Source organism: Pholis gunnellus (assembly GCF_910591455.1).
Source record: "Pholis gunnellus genome assembly, chromosome: 21".
In the NCBI taxonomy this organism is placed as follows: domain Eukaryota; kingdom Metazoa; phylum Chordata; class Actinopteri; order Perciformes; family Pholidae; genus Pholis; species Pholis gunnellus.
In genome coordinates this window covers 11,649,251-11,671,781 of record NC_136548.1, presented here as the reverse complement: position 1 = coordinate 11,671,781, position 22,531 = coordinate 11,649,251, and the positions used below count along the sequence as shown (strand labels likewise).

Below are 22,531 nucleotides of genomic sequence, written 5' to 3'. Positions count from 1 at the left end.
AGTGAGTAAGGCACATCAACTAAATCACAGTAGAAATGTATTAGCACACGAACATTTCCTATCACACCACTTTCATTGAATTGTTTTGTGGTTAAGTCACCTGAGGTGACATTCCAGTCCAAGGGTGGCAACTTGCTCAGGTATTCATCCTCCCAGGACAGAGAGTTGAAAACATAAGGATGATAACACGATATGCAACATCTCTCGAGTGGATGACATCAAGTCCAGCTTCCAACTCTTTTTACCAGAGTCCATTGAGGGTATTATACTGGATATGACAAACCTGGAGGGGAGGCGTGTGTTTGTGGAGAGCATTGGACCAGGTAGACCTCCAAGCCTACAAGGGTCTGTTGATTCTAGCAGGAGTATATCAGTCAAACGAGGCTAGAAAAAGTCTGTGGGATGCAGAGTCCGGGAGGCCTATATTCCTGTCAGCAATGTCCTTACAACAGTTTCATTTAATTTAGCGATACATTCCCACTGTCTATTCTTTGAATATTCACAGCAGTTATTCATGTCATCTGAGACATTGTTTACAGCTTAAAAAGGTGTTCGATACAATTTGGTGATGATTAATGGTTTTTGTGTTAATGTAAGAGCAGTTAAAAACAGATCGGTCAAATTTGACCGGGAACACTAAAGTAAGGGGGGTTAAACAGACGTTAGTCTCATAGGATGCACCAGCAAATAGAAAATTCACAGCACGCATGCGCGAATGCGATGCATCCTTTTTAAACAAAGTTAGATTTCCCTAAAATCAGGACGTGTTCATACGTCATAACATTAAAAAAAAAAACGGTAATATGTCGGACTTTTCTGTATATGCGTCCGGGGTATAGGTCGCTCGTGTGGACGTAGGTATTGGCTTAAATCTGAGAGCCTCCCATTGACTCAGCAGCTAAAATCGAGTACATTTGGGAAATTCTTAAAGACGGAAGTGAGCGCTCCTGTCTTCCGACACACAAGACTGAACGGTGCTGCGCATGCATGTCCGTTTTTGAATGTGTGTTTGCGTGTGTCATATATGCCTATGAGTTATTCCCAAAGATAGTTGAGAGCTTCCATTTGCCCCGGACTCGATCCCGCTGCAGCATGGCAGCAGCGGCAGCAGAAGCGCCGGAGGACCGGAGTAGCGGTCTAACAGGTGACGGGGAACCCGAGGAGGCCGAGGAGTTCACCTGCTCGACCCACTGCTCGGAGCTCTCCCGGCGGCAGAACGAGCAGAGGAAGTCGGGGCTGTTCTGCGACGTCACGCTGGTCTTCAGCTCCGGCGGGGAGAGGGTCCAAACCTTGTCCGCCCACCGCTCCGTGTTATCCGCGGCGTCGGAGTACTTCACGCTGCTGCTGGGCGGACAGTTTTCAGAGTCTGTGTCGGGGCGAGTGGAGCTAAAAGAATGGAGCTCTGCGACGGGACCCGAGCCAGAAACTGTGGAGGGTATCGTACAGTTCATGTACACGGGACAAATCAGGGTAACCACTGCCAGCGTGCATGAAGTGTTGGAACTTGCTGACAGGTAAACATTTCAACATTACAATGGAACAACTTACACCTCGACAGGCTTTTGTTTTTCCTGGTAGATGAGCCACACCTTATCGCTGTCCTGATTGCACCAGCAGGTGTGACCTGTTTGGAGTTCACACACCTGTAGGACTTGACACTATTTACCAATAGTCATTGTGAACTTGGGCTGGAACTAACAACATTGAAACAAATTGCTGTATTATTATTGAGTAGATGTGCCTCATATGTGTCAGTTATGCAATACTGGTTTTCCATCATTAATTAATTCATCACACAGGTATTCAATTTACATATCCGTCTACATTTTTATATTGAACTGTGTGCAGCCTGCAGAAACCCTGTAAAACATTACTCGTCACTTTACAGCCTTCCGTTAAAGAGGCAGTGATGGTGCTGAATAACTTCCTTTATCAGATCAGAGAACCACAGGAGGCAGTGATTCTGGATGGAGAGGAGAGACTTGGGGAGGATTCACATGATTCCCATCATAGACGCGCTTCAACCTGAGCAAATGTCTAATCAGACAGAATAACTATATATTGTATTTGTTTTGCGCAATACAAACAGGACCTTTTTTAAAGCCACAGGTCTTAATAATACAGTTAACAGATTACATACAGCGGCTTCAGTTTTCGGGTCCTGGTATTGTGTGGATGCTGGCTCACTTTCACACTGTCACAGCTTCCTGGGACACTTGTTTATGTTGGCCCCGAAAAGGATGCTGTTTGGTAGGTGAATTTAACAAGCACCGAAAAAAGAAACAAGATATTTGCAACACATGTAAAAACACTTGCGTGCAATAAGGTTATAGCAGCGTTGCGGTCCAAGAAACACAAAGGCGATATGTCTCAGTGCAAGTAATCCACTACAGTAAGACACAGGATATCTAATGTTCAGTGTACAGTATTCAGAGTTTTACTGCTTTGTTCATTTTGTCAAATTACTGACCGTCTGATGACTCCGTCGTGTTCACACAGGTTCCTGTTGGCGCAGCTGAAGACCTTCTGCGGAGAGTTTCTGATGGAGAAGTTGAACTTATCTAACTGCGTAGCAGTACACAGCCTCGCCCACATGTACACCTTGGACCTGCTGGCACAGGGAGCCGCCAAGACCATTCGAAGAAACTTCCACAAAATAATCCACAACGAGGAATTCTTCACGCTACCATTTCACCTGGTGCGGGACTGGCTGTCCGACTCCGGGATCACCGTGGATTCTGAACAGGAGTTGTTCGAGGCCGTAGTTCAATGGGTGCACCACAACGCAGAGGAGCGAGGGAAGCATTTCGAGGAGCTGTTCAGACTTTTAAGACTAACTCAGATTTCTCCTACCTACCTGACACGGGTAGTGAGAAAGGAGCCACTAGTGGCAAACAATGCAGCATGTCAGCAGCTGCTGTCCGACGCCCTCGAGGTCCACGCTGTCCACTTTGAGAACCTCAACCAGCCGGCCGATTTAGAGCCCTGTGCCTCCTACAATGCCGCAATGCAGCCTCGTCTTGGCCAGAACATGGATGTAATCATGGTAGTGGGTGGTGTATCCGAAGGTGGAGACTATTTGAGTGAGTGTGTGGGCTACTTTGTTGCTGAGGACCGTTGGGTAAACCTGCCGCACATTCACAACCACCTTGACGGACACGCCATTGCCGTCACCGACAGCCACGTTTACGTGGCCGGCTCCATGGAGCCGAGCTTCGCCAAGATGGTGGAGCGCTTCAACCCCGACCTCAACACCTGGGAGGAGGTCAGCAGCTTAGAAATTCGCAAGCACTCCTTTAGCCTCACGTGTGTCAAAGACTTGCTGTACTGCATCGGTGGACACGGCAACTTCAGTGCAGGCTTTAAGGACGTGACCGTCTACGAGCCCGAGCAGGACGAGTGGCGCAACCTGGAGCCAGCACCGAAGATACTGCGAGATGTAAAAACGGTGAGCGTGGAGGACCGCTACATATTTGTGATGGCCCGGACTCCCGTAGACATGGGCAATGAGGATGGACTGAGCACTGTGACCACCTGCTACGATACAGAGAGTCACAAGTGGAAGGAAGTGGACTCCTTACCGCTGATCGATAATTACTGCAGTTTTCAAATGGCTGTCGCATCCACCAACTTCTACCACACGGCGTCTTGCTGCACGAGGAGCTATAAGGTAACGGCTGAGGCCGCTCAGCAGCAAATAAGCAGGAACATCTCTGACAACATCCTCGACAGCCTCCCTCCAGAGGTCCTCAGCATGGAAGGCGCTGCCGTTTGCTACCTGGGCGACGACATATTCATCATTGGCGGATGGAGAAACTGCAACAACATGGACAAGCAGTACCGCAAGGAGGCCTACCGTTACTGCGCTGAGAAGAAGCGCTGGATGCTGCTGCCCCCCTTGCCTCAGCCGCGGTGCCGAGCCGCGGCCTGTCACATTCGCATCCCGTACCATTGTCTTTATGGTTGCCAGCACTACCCCATGCCCCAGAACCTGGTTCGCCAGCGAGACCGCATGCAACAGATGCAGCAGCTCCATCGCCGCACCCTCACTCTGCGCAGACAGCTGCAATCTCAAATCGAATGTTGAGAGCTTCCTCTAGTTAGCAGTTCATCTGCTGATAAATGCCTTGTTGTTACCACAGAACTTTTAGCTTCTTTTTTTTTTTTTTTTTGCCTTTTTATTTAGATTAAATGCCTGCACAGCCCTACCTTGGGCTGGTTTAAAAAAAATTAAGAATTAGCCAGACATGCTTCTAAATTCTCAGTCTCGCGTTATAATTTTGGCCTTAGCTTTATGCCTTACTTCTATTCTGCTCGTAAATTAAACTGTGATTGCTGCGGTAACTTCTGGAAAGAGCGTTGATTTCAAACAACTTAACTTTTTACTTGTGATCTATGTTAACATCATACTGTATGTTGTGATGCAAGTTAGTTTCACCTAATATCAGTGACATTTTATGGTGAAGTTCAGTGTTGAGTTGTAAACTTAGCAAAGTAAATCATGTCTGTTTTTATTGTGATGTATTTCAGAAGAAAATCCTTAATTAAGTGGCGTTTAGATAGAAGATAGTAAACTTACCGTAACAACCAGCTGATCTTTAACTTTTTACTCCTCGCTGCATCTAATTTCTCTTCTACCTCCAGTTACCATCATGCTTTTTTGCACTCTATCTAAATGTTGATCGTCTATAGTGTGTTTTTATTTAAAAACGGACAATCATGTATCAGACGTTTTGTAGCAAGACTTAAGTATTGAGCAAAGCACATATTGGGGAACAGTGTTCAATGATTAGTCGTTTCCTACTTTTTTTGCCATTCCAATGGATGTTTATAAAAAAATGTATGATTTATTTCAGCTGGTCTATTTGTCACTTGAAAGACAGACCAGCATTGTCATGATGAGATGTCACTTTAGGAGACGGGAGCTCTATTTTATATTTTGATTTAAATTGTCCCACTTGATGTTGTTAGGACACTGACTACTGGCTCCGGTGGCTTCATGGAGTTATTTTGTTTGTTGGTTTCAGTCGACTCATTAGTTGTCATTTTTCTGCCATTGTGTCTCACTGCACTACGAAATGTATTAAACATTTTAATCAAGCAGGTTGATTTTTGTTTGTGCATGGTTCTCTCCATGTTCCCAACTGTTGTGTGGACCAGTTGCTGAGCTCAGTGTATCTGTTCCACATGGTGTCATTACATTTGTAGTGCGAGAGCAAGAAAGTGTAGAGACATTTGCCTTTATGAAAATATGTTTTGGTGTAATCTCTAAAGATATCTATGTTCAAATATGCCTTTTTGTTATGACAGAGAAAGCCCCACAGATGTGTTGCCAACGCCACACAAGTTATAGTGATATCAGTGCTTTCATCACTAACGACAACAAATATTTTTAACAAGCAATGTATATAAATGAATGTCAATACTTTATGGAAGCTGGTACGAAGAGGCTCTAACATATTACTGGTTGTAGCTTTAATCAAAATGCTGTCCCTGTGTCTGAGGATTCAGCACACAGATGGAGGTTTTGCAACGTGTCGATGAATTATAATTTAATTTAGGCCACTGCAGCTACTATATTTAGCGAAAAGGCTAATTGCTTGAAGTAACGACTTTGTTTGGTGGCAATTAATAAGATGCGAGAATGCCCTCGATGAAGTAGGAACGAAAGTGCGTCGGAACCTTTATTTTGTCGTACTTAGAATCGGGGGAAAGCTGTAGGTGCGACAAACAGGACGTAAACAAATCATTCAAACCTCCAGTCGACTGTAAACTGTTTACCGTGTTTTGTTATTTAACATACATTTAACAGTTGTTCCGAGCAGCAGTTAATACGGACACGCGAGTTCTCCGTTTGAAAATGGTAAGTTTTAATGGGCAGCTGTTTATTAAATGTAGGGTGGTAGTGTCTAGCGAATCAAACACGGTGTGTTTACCCTAAATACACGTTTAAAATCGGAGAAAATAATAATTTACTCGGTGGATTTCTGTTTTCCCTCAATTATGAGTAACAAATTACCAGTTGCATCTTGGGAAATTACAGACCTGTAAATTATTACAAAAATGAGTTTGCTCCTCGTTTGTTTACATGCAGATGTGCCATCTTCCTATTCCCTGGTTCTACACACCAGTGCGGGCTGTCCTGAAAGTCTGGCAGCAGCTGACCAAGACCAAGGTGAGGAAGCTCTCCTGAATAAAACACAATACAAGTTTAATTCCAGAAAATCTATTTAAATGTATTCCCCTGCACACACTAAAGGAAAGCTATTACCTGACTTAAGTGAAGTCTCGCACTTGTCTGGATAAACGTGCTTTGTAAGACACAACTCCTCTCTGTTCAGTTCCCAGAGCTGACCCAGAGCTCGGTGCTGATGAGGGAGCGCAGCAGAGTGGAGGAGAAGATCCACGCCATGCAGCGAGCCGGTGCAGGCAGCCTGCAGGTGAGGAGAACTGTGCAGCATCTCATACTTCATGTGTGATTGTGTCATGACTGTGTGTGTCTTCTGAGTGATAGAGTACTGTTATTCTGATTTCAAAGGGTCATATTTCCTCAGGTGATCTCAGACTTCGATATGACTCTGACCAGGTTTGCCCTCAACGGAAAGAGAGTTCCCACCACGCACAGTAAGCCTCTGAGCATTTTCATTATTAGATCCAAATGATTGTAATAGTTGATGGAGTTTGCATTACTTTTTTGTCTTGTACTTTTCTGAAACTTCTACAAACATGTTTTCCTTTCTTTTTTCCAGACATCCTTGCTAACCAGCTGTTGATCGATGAAGATTGCACTAAAAAGGTTAATTCACTGCTGTTTGTTTTTGTGCAGTAACGTGCACAGTTTCATTTGTACAAATCCAAATTTGATCCGATCCAATGAACTACGGAGGGCAACGAGACTCCGAATTATTTTTTGAAATTTGTGCACACAGGAAGCTTTACAAAAGTGAACATTATGAGATCTGTAAAGTGAAATCTGTACATAAAATATTAATATTTATGCATGTGTTCTAATTGCCATTTTGAGACTGTCTTCTCTCCACTGTCCGCTGGACTGCAGTTCTTGTGGTCTCAGAGAGTACATGGCGATACATCTCTTGCTGCTGGTCTGTAGATATTCAGTATGTTCAGTGTTGTTTGTGGGTCCACCGCCAGATGAGGGAGCTGTTGAACACCTACTATCCCGTAGAGATCGATGCCAGCAGGACTGCTGAAGAGAAAATGCCCTTCATGGTGGAGTGGTAAGAAACAAACATACTGACCTAAACAACACCTGTTTATTTTTTTTATTGTTGTGTGGTACAGTTAAACTCAGCTCCAATTCCCAAGCCTGATTGAGACGTTGCATGTGTGTTGTGCTGCTCTCTGCAGGTGGACTGAAGTCCATGAGCTGCTGATTCAGCAGAGGATCAGGAAGGACATGTTGGCCCAGGCTGTCAAGGAATCCAGCGCTATGCTCAGGTAAGCAATGTGCTCAGATCTCATATTAACCAAGACCCTGGAGCGGGTTGCACCAACTGGTCCTAACTAATATGTACCTAATGTTTATCATTTGTGAAAGCTTTTTTAAATAAACATCAGGCATATGCAACACAGTGGTGGAAAATGCATTGCCACAGAGCTGAAAACAGGGCTTTCAGACACCAGATATTTGTCAGAGCAAAATGATTTGTATGAATACTTTTCCTACCATTATGACTCTACATAGAACATTTTAAATTGACTCCACTGTACCGAACAAAGACAGCTCTGTGCATCAGTAAAATCAAAAACATGTTGATCCTAGCTTACATCTATATTACTTCTTTGTTTTACTATTTGACAATAATTTGTGGAAGAATCTAAAACACACACGCTCAGTATAATTACAACTTCCCACATGCGGTAATTCAAATGTTTTTTTCAGTCATTGGTTCTTGTGTCGAATGTGTGTGTGATTTCTTTAGGGACGGCTACAAATTGTTTTTCAACCATCTGACGAAGCAGGAGGTCCCTCTGTTGATCTTCTCGGCTGGTGTTGGAGACGTCCTGGAGGAAGTGATTCGACAGCACCGCGTCTTCTATCCCAATGTCCACATCGTCTCCAACTACATGGACTTTGACCAAACTGTGAGTTGGCCCACACCGTGTTCTACTTGGATTTCATATCATAGTTGAGAAGGTATACGCAACATTTTTCCTTTCACACAGCAATACGCCATATCGGGGAAGGTTTGTCGATAAATACCAATTCCACCAGATTCATGATTTTAACTCCACCAGCCTCTGTATGCGAGTGTCTGGTAACCTGAACTGAAGGTTGTGTTTTTTTTTTAATAAGGGGGTCCTGCGAGCCTTCAAAGGCCAACTGATCCACACCTTCAACAAGAGAGACAGTGCTCTGTCACATGCAGCTGGCCTCAGAGAACTGAAGGGTCGACCCAACGTGCTGCTGCTGGGAGACTCTTTAGGAGACCTGACCATGGCCGACGGCGTGTCCGAGCGCCAGACCATCCTCACCATCGGCTTCCTCAACGACAAGGTGAGACTCATGTCTAATGCGTTATTCCTTCTATCGACACATGTCGTTTCAGGATTTTGGGTTCTTAGTGTCTGTGTTTCTCAGGTGGAAGAGAGGAAAGAGTCGTTCGTCAACTCCTTTGACATAGTGCTGGTGCAGGACGAGACGATGGACGTCGCGAACTCCATCCTCAGATACGTTACCTCATCAAGATACTAGTAAGAGGTGAAAGCAACAACTTTATGACAACATGCACACAGATGGAGTTGTTCACTCCATTCACCATGTTGTATGCTGGACATTCACACATCGTCACCTACCTCAAACCAGACATTGAAACTGGACTTTTCTGTTTGTTCTCACACTGTGTGTTTTGACTGTAAATCAAATTCTATCCCATCCTACCAAAGTCGAAAGGTTTAAAAGATCTAAAGTAGGTTACACATTTTGCAACTTAGTTTAGAGGAATTTGCGATTCATGCCAGTATTGCAACTTCAGACTGTGTGAGAGCTGGACTTTGAGTAAATACAGTACAGACCCAGCAGCCCTCCCTCTAATAACCAATCAGCAACCTCTTAAAGACTTCAGTATTAACATTTACAGGGTGTATTTCTAAACGTCAGTCCTCTTCAGCACAAAAAGAATAAAGTTTACATTGTTGTTTCACAGAATGAGGATGCTTTTAAATATCGTTTTTTATTGAAAGACGTAACACATTTTGTAAATGCCTCTTTATCCGGCAACTTTTCTACTTTATATTGACTTTGTTCAGGTGTGTTTTGTGTGTACTGTATATTACATCTGCATATACTGCAAGTACCTCCTGCTCAAGTTTACACATACTTTGCACACAAATCCTCAGTTTACTTGCGGGGTACAGCTAACTTGACAGTGCTATCAGTCTTTAAGCTATTGTAATAGTTCTTTGTTTATTTTATTCTGAGTCATTCTAACCATGTAACTTGTTAATGCCAGCATCAAACACAATGCTACCTCATATGTGATTCTAAAAAAAAAAATGTGAACTATCCCTTTAATTGAACATTTTACATTGTCTCTCTATGATACTCATCATTTCTTCCGATGCCGTCTTATGACAGTCAAATAGTCATTACATTGACGAATCATGTTGTAGCTTTTAAATTGTTTCAATGACGGATGCATCAATAGTAATAATACTTGTGTTCAATATTAGCATTGGGACTTTCAGATATGTGTTAATTACCTGCTTTTTAAAATGACTAATACTTTTACTGTGTTGCTAATTTGATTAACAAGAGATTTAAATGATAATCGTAAATCGTTAATTTCCAATGATGCTCTTCATTTTTGTTTTGCTGGTCTTTTTTTAAAGGCTGCTAATTAGTTATATGAATGTATTTCTGGTGCAGGATGCAGAGCTGCAACATAGTTTGAAGTCACGTTGGCGCCGGACACATCTCAATATGTCTGTACATCTTTTTCATGCCATGCATTCTTCTTCCTTGTCAAAACCTGGCACCTACATTACCCACAATACAACTGGACCGCAGACAATTTGGTTATGCGGCACTATTTCCCCAGATCTGTAAACAGAATTTGTGTGTAAAATTGGCATACTTTCCCTTAAGTGTACCAGGGAAAACAGTTGTGACTCTGCATCTTGCATCCAAAAGTGCAGCTTTGAAAACATTTTTTTTTTACAGATGATCAGCTCCAACCAACAATTTGTCACATTGTAAGAATAATTGAATAACTGCGACTGAATTTAAGACAAAAAGAGAGGTACACCAATATATACGAACATTTGAATTAATATGACAAATGAAGGTGCTTGTTTGGTTTTCAAAGGCATGAAATCCCTATTACTAGTACTACCTAGTACTTTTTTCTTGAAATTTAACAATGTGGTACAGACAATATTAAACCATGACGATGTATGGAAAAAGTCCCTTGTTGCTTGTTTTAAAGTTGTGCCGGGTTTATCCTGGGGAGAGAATAAAAGCAATTGTTCTCTTCACAACTCCTCGTGCCTCGCCTCTTCCCTTTGCTCGTCCTCATCTACCTTCAGTTTTTAGTTCATCGGCTATGATCGCTCATTCTTTATTTCGGTCCTGGTTGGGGAACATGTCGGTAAAGACCTGCTCCGTGATCAATCCAGGGCTGCTTCAACTTTTGTTGTGTGGGTTAATCATTGTGAATTTAGAGTTCTACTTCATCTCTACGAACAGAATCTGAATTGACATGTAGAATCTGAGCAGTCTTTGGTTGATTTAGGGTAAACAATCTGTGGAAAGCAAGAGAGACACACTGGCCGAAATGCAATTTTGGAACCCATCTGCTATCCTCTGACTATGTTTAGCTTTTTTATTGGTTTAAAATTAGCTTGTAAACTGGCTACTTGTGAAACAATGTGGTCGTACACGTCATCTCAAGTTGCTAATTGGACTGTAAACAATGAGCAGCGCACGGAAAAAGTCGTCTTGACTCAGATAGATATCTGTTGGCTCCTCCGGAACCCGAGAGATATCAACCCCTTGCCCTTAGAGGCTTATTCGTTCTCATACCGATAGGTTCAGAGATGTATACGAGGCTTTGAGATATTAGCATTAAGGTAAACACTGCACCAAAATCCACTCACATTTCACTTTGTCTCACTTGTGTCCTGTGGCGAAGGTCAGTGGTAGCGGTTTAATCATCATTCAGAATAAAAATCAGTGATCAATTTATAAATTTGTATAGCATGTCGAAACTATTTCGACATGCTATACAATGACTTTTTTTTGTGAATGATGCTCTTCTTTTGCAAACAGTGTTTTCCTGGTATTTGAAAAAGCTGCTCGCAGAAGTTGTTATATGAATACATTTCTGGCTCAAACAGACTTTGATGTGTAAAATTGGTGCAATTCTCCTTTAAGTGTGCCATTGAGAACAGTTGCAACTCTGCCTCTTGGACACACAAAGTTCCGCTTTAAAGATGATATCAGCTGCTACCGACGGTTTTTCCAATGACAGATGATTTCTTCAGCAGGGATGAAGTCTGAGCAAAAAGAGAGAAACTATTTTCTTACAAATATTTTAATTGTGACTTTCAGAAATACAATTATCAAAGACAAACAATCATACAACACAGAACTCCACAAAAAAAGACCCTTTGCACTATTTTCTTGTAATTTAAAAAAGACTGTTCAATGTGTACAGATAGTATGAAACCATGATGATGGAAAGTCTCTCGCTTGTTTTTAAGGTGTTGGGGTTCATCCCTGAGAGAATAAATCTATTTTTTCTTTTATCACAACTCCTCGTGCCTCGCATCTTCCCTTTCCTTATCCTCATCGACCTTCAGTTTGAGTTCATCGGCGGTGATCACTCCATCTTTATTTCGGTCCTGGTTGTCGAACATGTCGGTAATGACCTGCTCCATGATCATTCCTGGCTTAATGCGACCTTTGCCCTCCGCCACCTGCAGCTTGATGAACTCTCCAAACTAAAATGTGTCAAGAGAAAAAAACAACATCACTAATCATTAACAAGTGTGATGAGGTCATGGTGCTGTGTGGGTTAATCAATGAGTTGAGAGTTATACTAAACTTTGGGATGTTGGCATGAAGGAAAACGATAGAGTCAACACACATTTTAATGACAGACCATACTAAGACATTTTTCAGACAATGTAGGTGGTGGTACTGTACAGTCAGCGGTAACATACCTCCTCCTGGGGAACCACTTCGTTCTTGTTGACATCCAGGGCATTAAACAGGTCTGTAGGGCTCTCCTCTATCCACACAAACAGGTAACCAGGTGGCACTCCCTTCTCAAAGCTCACCAGCTCAATGTCAAAGACCAACACAGCACTGCCTGGCACACCAGTGGCTGACGGAGAGAAAGCAAAGAGTAACACAGTTTAACTATGGGTTAATTCATGATATTTTAGTTAACTAGTGGTTCAGCATTTAAAAAAAGTCTGTCAGTGTTAAAAAAAAAGAAGAAAAAAAGTCTATTAAAACAACACTTGATAACGTATTACAAGTCTCACCCCCTTTTTCTCCGTGGGCAAGGTGAGGCGGCACAGTTACCACCCTCTTCTCTCCCACACACATGCCGCGCAAGCCTTGGTCCAGCCCGTCGATCACCTTGTCTGACCCCAGCACTGCATCCTGAAGGGACTCGTAGTCGTGTCTGGGAACAACGTTGAACGGACGAGTTAAAGTGGTTGTAAAATATCAGTGGTAAAAACATGGGATGTCTGGGTGACTCACGAGGAAAAGAGCTTTGTGCCGTCCACCAGGGTGCAGTTGTAGTGGTAGCGCACAAGGTCGTTCTCTGTGGTGATCTCCTTGCACGCCTCGGGTTTGTGGGTGATCAGGATGTTCACCGTGTCGTTGGGGTTGTGGAAGTCGATGACGTGAATGTCAAACACCAGCACAGCATTAGGGGGGATGACGCCACCTGGATAGACCACGAGTAATTATTTAACCTCCATAGTAACTCACAGGGTTGAGAAATATTCTGTCCTGTTATCTGATCTGATCAGCTTATATACAATTATAGAAATGTGTCTTATTACCAGGCTTAATTCAACTCTTGATTAATGTCATTATTGTTTATTTTCAAATGTATTTCTTCAATGAATCTTTTAGGCTGTAAAATGTCCATCACAATATACCAGAGCCCAAAGTGACAAATAATTGGTGTTTCTTTTTTTTGTCTGACTGATAGTCCAAAGTTATTAACTTTATGATATAAAACACAATAAAGTAGAAAATTCTCACTTTGGGTAATTCATTTTCCATCAATAAACTAATATTTACACCTGCTAAGAAATGCCCTTTCTCGTGTATATTTATATTATGATCACCTTATATTCTCTTTCTGGTTATTACGATTACTTCATTGCATTCAAGTACGAATACCAATAGGTTGTAAACACTGAAAGATTTTTTTTTTCAGCGGTCCCAGACCCCTTTGCTTCATGTCGTCCCCTCTCTCTCTCCCCCTTTCCTATTTAATATCTGTATCTAATAAAGGAAAAAAATACATAATCTAAAAAATGCTATTTCACAAAGAGTTAATGGCTTATTTTTCCAGAAACATAGCTTTGTGTCAATGCAACAATGATCCACCAGTAATTAAATCTATTAAAATCAATTCACACAGACAACTTACTGGAAGCAGCAGGAAAAGCTTCAGTATCCCTTACCTGCTCCTTGATCTCCATACGCCAGGTGTGGAGGGATGATGACCCTCCGCTTCTCTCCAATGCATACTCCCAGGAGGGCCTGGTCCATGCCTGCAATCACATACCCCATCCCGATGTAGGTGTTGTATGTGCTGTTCCTCTGGTAGCTGTTGGCAGTAACACACATGGTTAAATAAATAAAAGCTGTGGCTTTTATGAGAATTATACTTGAAGGAACTATATACCCTAAGGCCATAAATACACATCTTTGACCTAAACCCACCTGGTGTCAAAGGTGACTCCGTTCAGGAAGGTGCCATTATAGTGGTACCGGACATAATCTCCAGACACAGATTTGCGTGTGCACGACTCAGGCACCACCTGGTTCTCAACAGTGAGGTTATCCTTTGCGTTATGAATGTCCACCAACAGGACATTGAACACCAGGGTCGCCTGGGCGGGAATATCTGTACCTGGTGAGCAGAGCGGGGAGAAGTTCAAACTTCACACCTACCGACATCTTTAACATGAAAAACAAGAGTTTTATTTATAATATTACACTATCAATTACTTGTTGAATCTTGGCTCATCTTTATCTGATCTATTTTTTTAACAGAATATAACATCCTAATTACTGATTTAACTAAAAGGTGAAATATGAACTGGAAAGGATACTTACAGTTAATGAACTATTTTATATTTTAAAAAAGGAAATTGAGAACCTGAGCAAAATATTCAAATTTTAGTTGAAGAATGGTACAAGATTTGTACATTTACACAAAACAAGATTCAGGACAAGTAACTTAATTAAATAAATATGGAATAATGCTACTGTCATGTGGTTAAGAGATTTAAATTATATTACATTTTTGCATTGTTTACAACAATGTTTACTTACGTGTCCGAGCTTGTATATGTAAACGAATGGGGGCCCGCCCCCAAAAATAGTGCTCCATAGCACTACTAGTGATAAAAGATTAAAACTGCACAAGGGAACTTTAAGTGCATTGACAAAAAAGTATGTTCTATGTATATGCATGTATTTATAAGATGTGATATCAGGGATTTATCTGTTGTTTCCTTGTAATATTATTTTGTTTAGTGTTTGGAGAAGCAGGTTTGTTTGCGAAGCAGGAACACAAAATCCACTAACACCTCGTTTTTAGCCCTTTTAGTAAACCATCATATTTGCTTACCTGATCCTTTCTCTCCGTAGGCTTTGAAGGGGGGGATGACGATATTTCTGATCTCTCCCACACACATGCCCAACAGCCCTTCATCCATGCCCTTTATCAGCCAACCCTCACCCACTAAGGAGTCATGGGTCTGCTTCCTGGTGTAGCTACGTAGGGCAAATTTAAACACACAATATACCTGGATAAAACAGTACAAACACACAAGAGAGCTGTCATCCGGACAGGGCTTTGTTTCAGAGCATGGAGATGAGAATGAGATTTAGCTTCAAACAAGGACATCTTTGCCGACTGTGGTTTTTTACTATTGTTTAAAACAAGTTGTTAATCACAAACAGTCATCCAAGCTAGTATACCTGGAATCAAAGACGGTGCCGTCGTGCAGAGTGCCGTTGAAATGGTAGCGCACAAAGTCCGTGCGCATCACGGAGCGTTTGCAGTCTGTGGGAGTGCTGCTGGTTTTGGTGACAACCAGGTCGGCTTTGTTCCACACATCCAACAGATGGATGTCAAACACCAGGGTGGCATCTGGAGGAACCACATCACCTGTAAACGTGGTTAGATGAGAGTTCGATGAAGGTTAGACAGCAAGGACATCAGTGTTTAAGAACAATTAAAAAAAAAAAAAAAATACACTATCAAAAGCCTCTTTGAAATGACACCTTAAATCATTTTATTTCCTTAAATGAGCACCCCAGTTGAAACAGGATGTTGGGACAGGCTGTAATAAGAGTAAAGATCCCTTGTGTTTGCATTACTTGAATGTATTCATACCTATTGGTATTTGATTAAGTAACCAATTAATACCCATCTGCATGGTAATAATGATGATATACCAGTACTGCTTTTAGTCATGGTAGCAGCCTGGCTCCTAGGATGGGAATGTTGGTCTAATGGTCTGTTGACTTTGGTGATCCCCCGACTTTTTCTCTGGCGCCACCAGCATGTCATTTTTTCACTTGTTTGTGAAATATCTCAACACCTAATGAATGGATTGGTACTTATTTGGATACAGACATTCATGGTCGCCAGAGGATCAAGCCTGTTGTCTTTGTTGATCCAATTACTTTCCCTTTAAAAAATATTAGCATGCTAACATGAGAAACTAAGATGGTGAATTTGGAAAGCATTATACCTATGTAGCATCAACATGATAGCATTGTTAGCATGCTATTACTAGCATCTAGCTCAAAGCAGCACTGTGCCTACAGGCAACAGGCTCACAGAGCAGCTAGCATGGCTGTTGACTTGTTTTCTTGTTGGTATTTATTTAGCGGTTATTCTTCTTTTTAGATGGACCTCAACACTTGCAGATGCTAAGAGAAGCTGCCATGACTCAGGTTTGATGTATAGATCAACTGGTGTAATTTGACGAGACACAAAAGTGTTTATGAATATGCATCATAATGTCAACTGAAATATAAAATGTAATAAAATTACATTTCGACACAAGGCCCCTCTATAAAGGCACTAGTTGTTTAGTGATGCATATTACCATACAAATCTGTGAATGAACATAAAGCTACTAAGTAACTGCCACATAGACAACCTGGAGCCTCCAGGGCCCCTGAGGGTCTGGGGCCAACCTGAAATCTCAAATATGAACTGATTGCACACCAACGAGCTCCAACAGAACGATTCACTGTATGACATGTGCATTTACCTGCACCAGTGCTTCCATAGGCCAGGTGAGGGGGGACGGTGAGTGTTCTGCGCTCATTCACACACATGCCCTGCAGACCTTTGTCAATTCCTGCGATGAGTCGGCCCTCCCCGAGTAGGCCCACCTTCGCGTCCCCTTTCTGGTGGCTGTAAAGAAAACCAAAAGGTTGACAAAAAGCAGAGAAAATGTCAGAAGTGGGTCAACTTTAACGGGATGTAGGCCTGAACTATGGAAGGAAAATCACTTAATTTGTGTAGAGAATGTATTAATACTATTGCAGACTCATCTTGACGTGTAAATCTCAGCCTTTTTTACATTTCTGAAAAAAAAAAAAACTAAAGCCTAAACAAACTTTGCATCCGATTTCATGGCCTCTGCAGCATGATAACCAACTTTGAAAGCAAAGAAACTAAACTAATATGAATGAATTCAGAATTTCAGATAAAAATGAACGAACTTACCTCGAATCAAATGTTTTCCCGTCGACAAATGTGGCGTTGTAGTGATAGCGAACATAATCTCCCTCCTTCGCTTCTCTTGCACAGATTTTGGGGATGAAGTGTCTGTCCACGACTACATCTCCTACCACAGGACTGGGATTGGACTCCACAGGACACCACGTAGTAAGTAGGAAAAAGAAAATGCAGCAGGCAAACATCTTTGCAGAATAAGGTCAAATAAGTTAGAGGGATTCAAACCAATAAAAAATATTAGCAACAAAATAGATAAATGCGAGGCCTAGAGCCGTATGCACTCTTTACGCAGAGGGCCGAGGTTGCAGATGTTCAGCAGAGTAGCGGCGTCTGAATGTTGTAAACGTGGACAATCTCCAGGTTGCAGTGAGGAGTTTTTACCAGAGGGAAGGAATGTCGGAGTTGGAAATGGGAAGCGCCTCAGTCAAGTTAACCCCAATAATAAAAGAGCACTGCTTCCTTTAAAAATAAGATCACAACAGAAGCGATTGAACAGAACTATTCAAAAACGTTGTTTGTATTTTCAATTCAAATCGTATACACACACATTTCCTATAATGGTATGTAATCTTTTTAATGTAAGACTATTTTTAAGTAGATTAGTATGACTGGATCCGTGTTTTCTGTTTGTTTTTTTAAATTGCCCATTTTTCGCTTTTATTTTGAAAGGAAAGTTGCCCATTCTGTTGGGTTCTTCGGAACAGTCGCAGGCAGCAGAGAGATCCGCCCCCCTGGACCAGCAGCGTATCTGAGCCGTAAAGTATCCTGAGAGCCCCCAAAGTTTTATCTTTTCCATTAATGCCGTGAAAATGTCAAGATGCCCTCTTCAGCGACAAAACGTCCGAACTCCATTTGTTTCCTAGTTTAGGACATCTCAATATGATTTATAGGAGAATACAAAAATAGATGCAATGATCCCAAACTATTGAGGGCAAAACAACTGCTGAAAACATTTTACCTATATATAATCCGCTATATTACGCTACAGAACACGCGATTGTCATATCATAAACCCTTATAGAAGACAATCATTCATAACTATTGGACTTAAGTTTATAAATAGCATCTAATGCTCCTTTACTAATCACATTTGCATGAGTGAGTATTGAACAACACCAGAACAAATAAGACAACATGCAATGCACAAGCGGTCACTTTTACGCACGTATATTATTCCTGTGCGTGCCAAATAAAGAAACAGTGACAGCTGTGGATGTACACTGAGAAACCCGAGACAGTAATTCTGAAAGGCCCAATCCCGGAATTCCCTGAGACCCCTAAGCACTTCAGCAGACCACCACATAGACACGTAACCAACAGGCGCAGACAGAAGACGCGGACTAATATGTGGGATATTATCTTATCATGGTTGCATTTTGCGTAAAAGGAGACGCGTTGTTGACGTTGCTATGGTTGATCTGTGTTCTTATGACAGCCGCGCAATATGAAAACTATAATTTCAGAAATTTCCCCACAGAGGAGCTCATGCCCCTTACAACTGCGTATGGATTGGCTTTGGACCATTACGCAGAAGAACACTGGACTGAATCGATCACATATTTGGAATTGAGTTTGCGTTTGCGCCGGCTTCTTAAAGACAGTGTAAGATACTGCATGCTGCACTGTAATAGTACCAAACATAAAGAACCGTCCTTCACAGGAAACCAGGACCTCCAAGTCTCCTGGCATGTTATGATGAGAGCGTCCTGTCAGAAGAAGTGCCGAGGGCATTTCCCCGCGTTGCAGCTCCCTCCTGCTGGCAGTGAGATCCTGGAATATTTCAGCAGAAGGACTCCCTACAGATACCTGCACTTTGCTTACTCCAGGGTGAGGCACACTATGTTTCAAGACACTTTACATCAACATAGCACAGCCTTATTTATAACATCACCCCTGAAAGATGTACCTGTAGCGGAAAGAATTGAATGGAAGACTGCATCCTCAGTTGTGTCTTGGAGGCTGGTGTGTTGGCAGTGTTCAGTACTTTGGATCTGGTTTAGGACCTTTATGATTACTAGTCCTGCTCTACTTAAAACTAACGAGGACAAAATGTCCCAAAATAACCATCAAAATAGTATTTGTAGTGTTTATTGGGATTAACATACTTGATAATCTTGGCTCCTATATTTGACTGTAAACTTGTAGCATTCTTGCCAGTTATAGGACACAATAAAGATTTATTGTATATGTCACTAGTCTTCCAAACAACAGCTGGGGAAATTCTGTGCTTTACACCCAGTTGAATGACCTGCAGAGGGCCGTCCCGTGTGCCTACACATACCTCCAGAAGAACCCTGAGGACCAAGAGATGCACCAGCTGATGGAGGAGTACAAGAGCCAGTACAACCTGAGCGGCTACCTCACCGACCACGAAGGACAACCATATGAGGTGAAGACAACCTAGCGTCTGTCCTTCACAATACTTTCTCTGTATAATACACATAATAGTTTGTTACACTGCTTAACACTATATCATCAGCAACAAAAGGTTTTCCCAACTGATTTTCTGAAGCGAAAAAAATGGATGAATCATTTGATTTCCAGGCCTCCTTTCTGAGAGGAGTGAAACTCAGCAACTCAGGTGACTACAGCAGCAGCGTTGAACACATGGAGGAAGCTCTGAGGCTCTACCTGCATGAGTATGATCTCTGTCAGGCAGACTGCGACGGGATCAATCAACTTTCCCCACACAGTGACTTCCATGCAGTCATAGCAGGTTGGTATGCTGTTTCAGCTGACTCAGGAAATGAAAAACAAAATCGAATATAAAATGAGATCTTTCTGTAGGAAGTGGAAGGAAAACATTGTACTCTTACTCGGGCTGCCCCAGTCGATGAGTCAGCTAATCGGTCGTTGTGGTCGTAGTAGATTTAGTGTTCTTTAGACTATTACTCATTTTGTAATACTTTACAAATGACTTTTACTTTTGATGTCTTAATATATTTTGCTGATACTTCTGTATTTTTACTTAATTGCGGTTTTGAATGCAGGACTTTTATATGTAAAAGATTATTTTTTTCATTAATGTATTGGGTCTCAATACTTTTATTTTGTGACTCTTACGAAATAATGCATAATCTCTGCTCTGCTCTTCCAGATGTTTATGTTGGCGCATTACACTGTAAGCTGAAGTGTGACGAAAACTTGATGCCTAATGTTGGTGGTTATTTTGTGGAAAGATTTGTGGCCACTATGTACCACTACCTCCAGTATGCCTATTATAAGTGTAAGTGTAAAACTGCAGCTGAGCTTTCCTTCAATGTTCTTAAATGATAGTCAACACTCATCTGTGCAACTGCTGTTTTTTTTTTTCTCCGACCAGTGAACGACGGCCGCAGTGCGTTGCCTTGTGCTTACAGCTACTTCCTGTTTGAACCAGAGGACCAGGTCATGAAGCAGAACCTGCAGTATTATAAAGCCTACAGTGAGCAGTGGGGCCTTCAGCACGACCACTTCACACCCAGGATGGTGAGAGGAAACATCGCATACCGCATTTGACAAAAATGTATTTGTGTACGGTGTCTGCTGAAAGCCACTAACCTCCGTTTAATGTGTTTAAATAGGAGGCTGTAAGACACTACAACTACACTGTCACTCTAAAGCAGATGCTGACATCCGCAGAGAAGTACTTAAAGTTAAATGATGAGGTAAGATTAAATAAAAACTACAGCATATTTTCTTGAACGGACACCTGTGATTTTTTCCAAAAATTAGGAAGAAAAAAATGTTGAGGCTTCTTAGAAAGAGTAGCGCTGCTGTTCTTCAGTAACATGAAAAGAAAGCTTTATGTTGGAATAAAGAAAACTGAAATGACAGCATTGAGATACGTCCTTTAAAAACCTGACCAGTGGGATGTTTGTTTGCAACTTGTATAAAACATTTATGGAAAATTTAAAAAAAAAAACACCTCTAAGAGTAAATGTCATCATAATTTAATTTGGGTTTCTTCCTTAAGGATTTCTTTGGACCAGAGGAAGCTGTACTTTTTTCCTCCGAGTCTCCCGATGTTGAGTTTGAAGGGATGGGAGACTACGAGGAGTCCATCTACGCTGAGTGGAGACAGCCGAAGGGCAAAGGAGACGCTGGGGAGTCAAATGTCTGAAGAGAGCCGAGAGTGAGAATTTAATATAACGGTAGATCTGAAAAATGTTTAATGATAAATCAGTCAGAAATATCAGAGACGGTAACAAGAAAGAGCAGGTCTTATTTCACTTTCATGTCCTCTTCTGTCGTATGTTAGAATTATTCTCATATGTATCCATCTAATCTTAGTTTTTTAAGAAATAAAAAAGTCAATAAAATGTGTTTTCACTTTTTTTTCCTCCGAGTACCTCAGGGTTTGACAAACATTTTATCAGCTTGACTAAAACACTGTTTATTACCATATAGATAAGTGAAAATTGTATGAGCTCCTGGATTGCCGTTTTTAATACATCTTATGGCAAACTAAGCATGAATATAGTTTGTGCTTTTATGAAAATACTTTCGTTGTTAATACTGTGAGAGGCACAGATAAACAGATCTCATTACAGTCCTCAACAAACCCTGTAGAAACATCCCCGAGGTCCAGCAAATATTTAAAACTATTTACAAATACATCCTGATTCATAAGTAGGAAGAAATACAAGACAGTTAAAGTTAACGCTTCATCACCAGGTTTCTCACTGATTCAGACAACAAACATCCTGCAAAAGTACTTTGTTAAAACAGGATTTACACAACAGACACATGGTCACTGTTATTCATATATGATTTAATATATATTTCAATATACAATAATATGAGTATTTACATTATAGGCTACGCTAATACTGGTAACCTTCCTGTGGGAATAAACAACGTTAACTTCCCTGTGTGAATGGTGAGTCCAACTACAATGTGTGATCATAAACAGTGGCGGTAAACACAGTGTGACCTGAGCTTTCAGCCAAGTCTGTCCTTGAGTTCTAGATTATATACAGCGTGCATACGACATAAAGAGAGTTTTATTATGATTTAAGGGCTACCCACCCCACGGACTTTTTTAAATTCTGAGAAAATGTACTGCTGTTTGAAGTCAAAATATGTTTAGCATTTAGTCTTCAAAAATCAATTTCCATGACTAACTGCACTCATTTTAGTCAGTAAGGAACGTCATTGGGACTTTATTTTATTGTGTCTAATTTAAGAGGCAGAGAAAATGTCAACGTATTCCTTTAATGCTATTGTAAGTTTACTGGCAGTGTAACTCGGATCATCTCTTGTGGCACCTGTGCGATTGCGCAGTTCCTTATTGTTATTTATAACAAATACCCCCTTTACACCAACAGCATTAAAATGCTTTTCCGGTGATTCGATCTCAATGTGGACACTGGAAATGCATATTAATACTGAAGAATTTAATCAGTTTAAATCAGATCTAGATACGAGACACATTTTAATGCAAGGTGTAAAGGGGGTCAACGCTTCTCTTTGTACAGTCTTTGTACATAATAACCACAGAAGCAAATCTTCTAAACCTGATTTAAGATTCTCTGAAGTCCAGAGGGGATAGACGGAGAGAGTGA

At 41.4% G+C, this 22,531-nt stretch overlaps 4 protein-coding genes across 4 annotated transcripts; 3 read left to right on the top strand and 1 right to left on the bottom strand.

Moving 5' to 3' along the window:
- Positions 1-971: 971 nt before the first annotated feature.
- Positions 972-5,094, top strand: klhl11 (kelch-like family member 11). The gene is made up of 2 exons (XM_079183210.1): positions 972-1,514; positions 2,500-5,094. Exons 1-2 carry the CDS (start codon positions 988-990, stop codon positions 4,085-4,087), a joined length of 2,115 nt encoding a protein of 704 aa, XP_079039336.1. The 5' UTR covers positions 972-987; the 3' UTR covers positions 4,088-5,094.
- A 994-nt stretch (positions 5,095-6,088) lies between these two features.
- Positions 6,089-10,389, top strand: LOC306713266 (7-methylguanosine phosphate-specific 5'-nucleotidase-like; the record flags this gene model as incomplete). The annotated part of the gene is made up of 9 exons (XM_079182919.1): positions 6,089-6,175; positions 6,342-6,440; positions 6,555-6,624; positions 6,750-6,796; positions 7,153-7,238; positions 7,369-7,458; positions 7,944-8,106; positions 8,318-8,518; positions 8,603-10,389. The coding sequence occupies 9 exons, from the start codon at positions 6,089-6,091 to the stop codon at positions 8,714-8,716; spliced, it is 957 nt and encodes a 318-aa protein (XP_079039045.1). The 3' UTR covers positions 8,717-10,389.
- A 1,156-nt stretch (positions 10,390-11,545) lies between these two features.
- fkbp10b (FKBP prolyl isomerase 10b) lies at positions 11,546-17,339 on the bottom strand. Its single transcript, XM_079183015.1, has 10 exons — positions 16,974-17,339; positions 16,513-16,658; positions 15,206-15,395; positions 14,853-14,998; positions 13,940-14,129; positions 13,678-13,823; positions 12,737-12,926; positions 12,514-12,656; positions 12,187-12,350; positions 11,546-11,964 (listed from the first exon to the last, which is right to left on the bottom strand). The coding sequence occupies exons 1-10, from the start codon at positions 17,168-17,170 to the stop codon at positions 11,770-11,772; spliced, it is 1,707 nt and encodes a 568-aa protein (XP_079039141.1). The 5' UTR covers positions 17,171-17,339; the 3' UTR covers positions 11,546-11,769.
- Positions 17,340-18,350: 1,011 nt separating this feature from the next.
- LOC306712752 (endoplasmic reticulum protein SC65-like) lies at positions 18,351-21,087 on the top strand (the record flags this gene model as incomplete). The annotated part of the gene is made up of 7 exons (XM_079182163.1): positions 18,351-18,812; positions 19,225-19,374; positions 19,530-19,701; positions 20,083-20,211; positions 20,308-20,453; positions 20,549-20,632; positions 20,941-21,087. The coding sequence occupies 7 exons, from the start codon at positions 18,351-18,353 to the stop codon at positions 21,085-21,087; spliced, it is 1,290 nt and encodes a 429-aa protein (XP_079038289.1).
- Between the last annotated feature and the right edge of the window lie 1,444 nt (positions 21,088-22,531).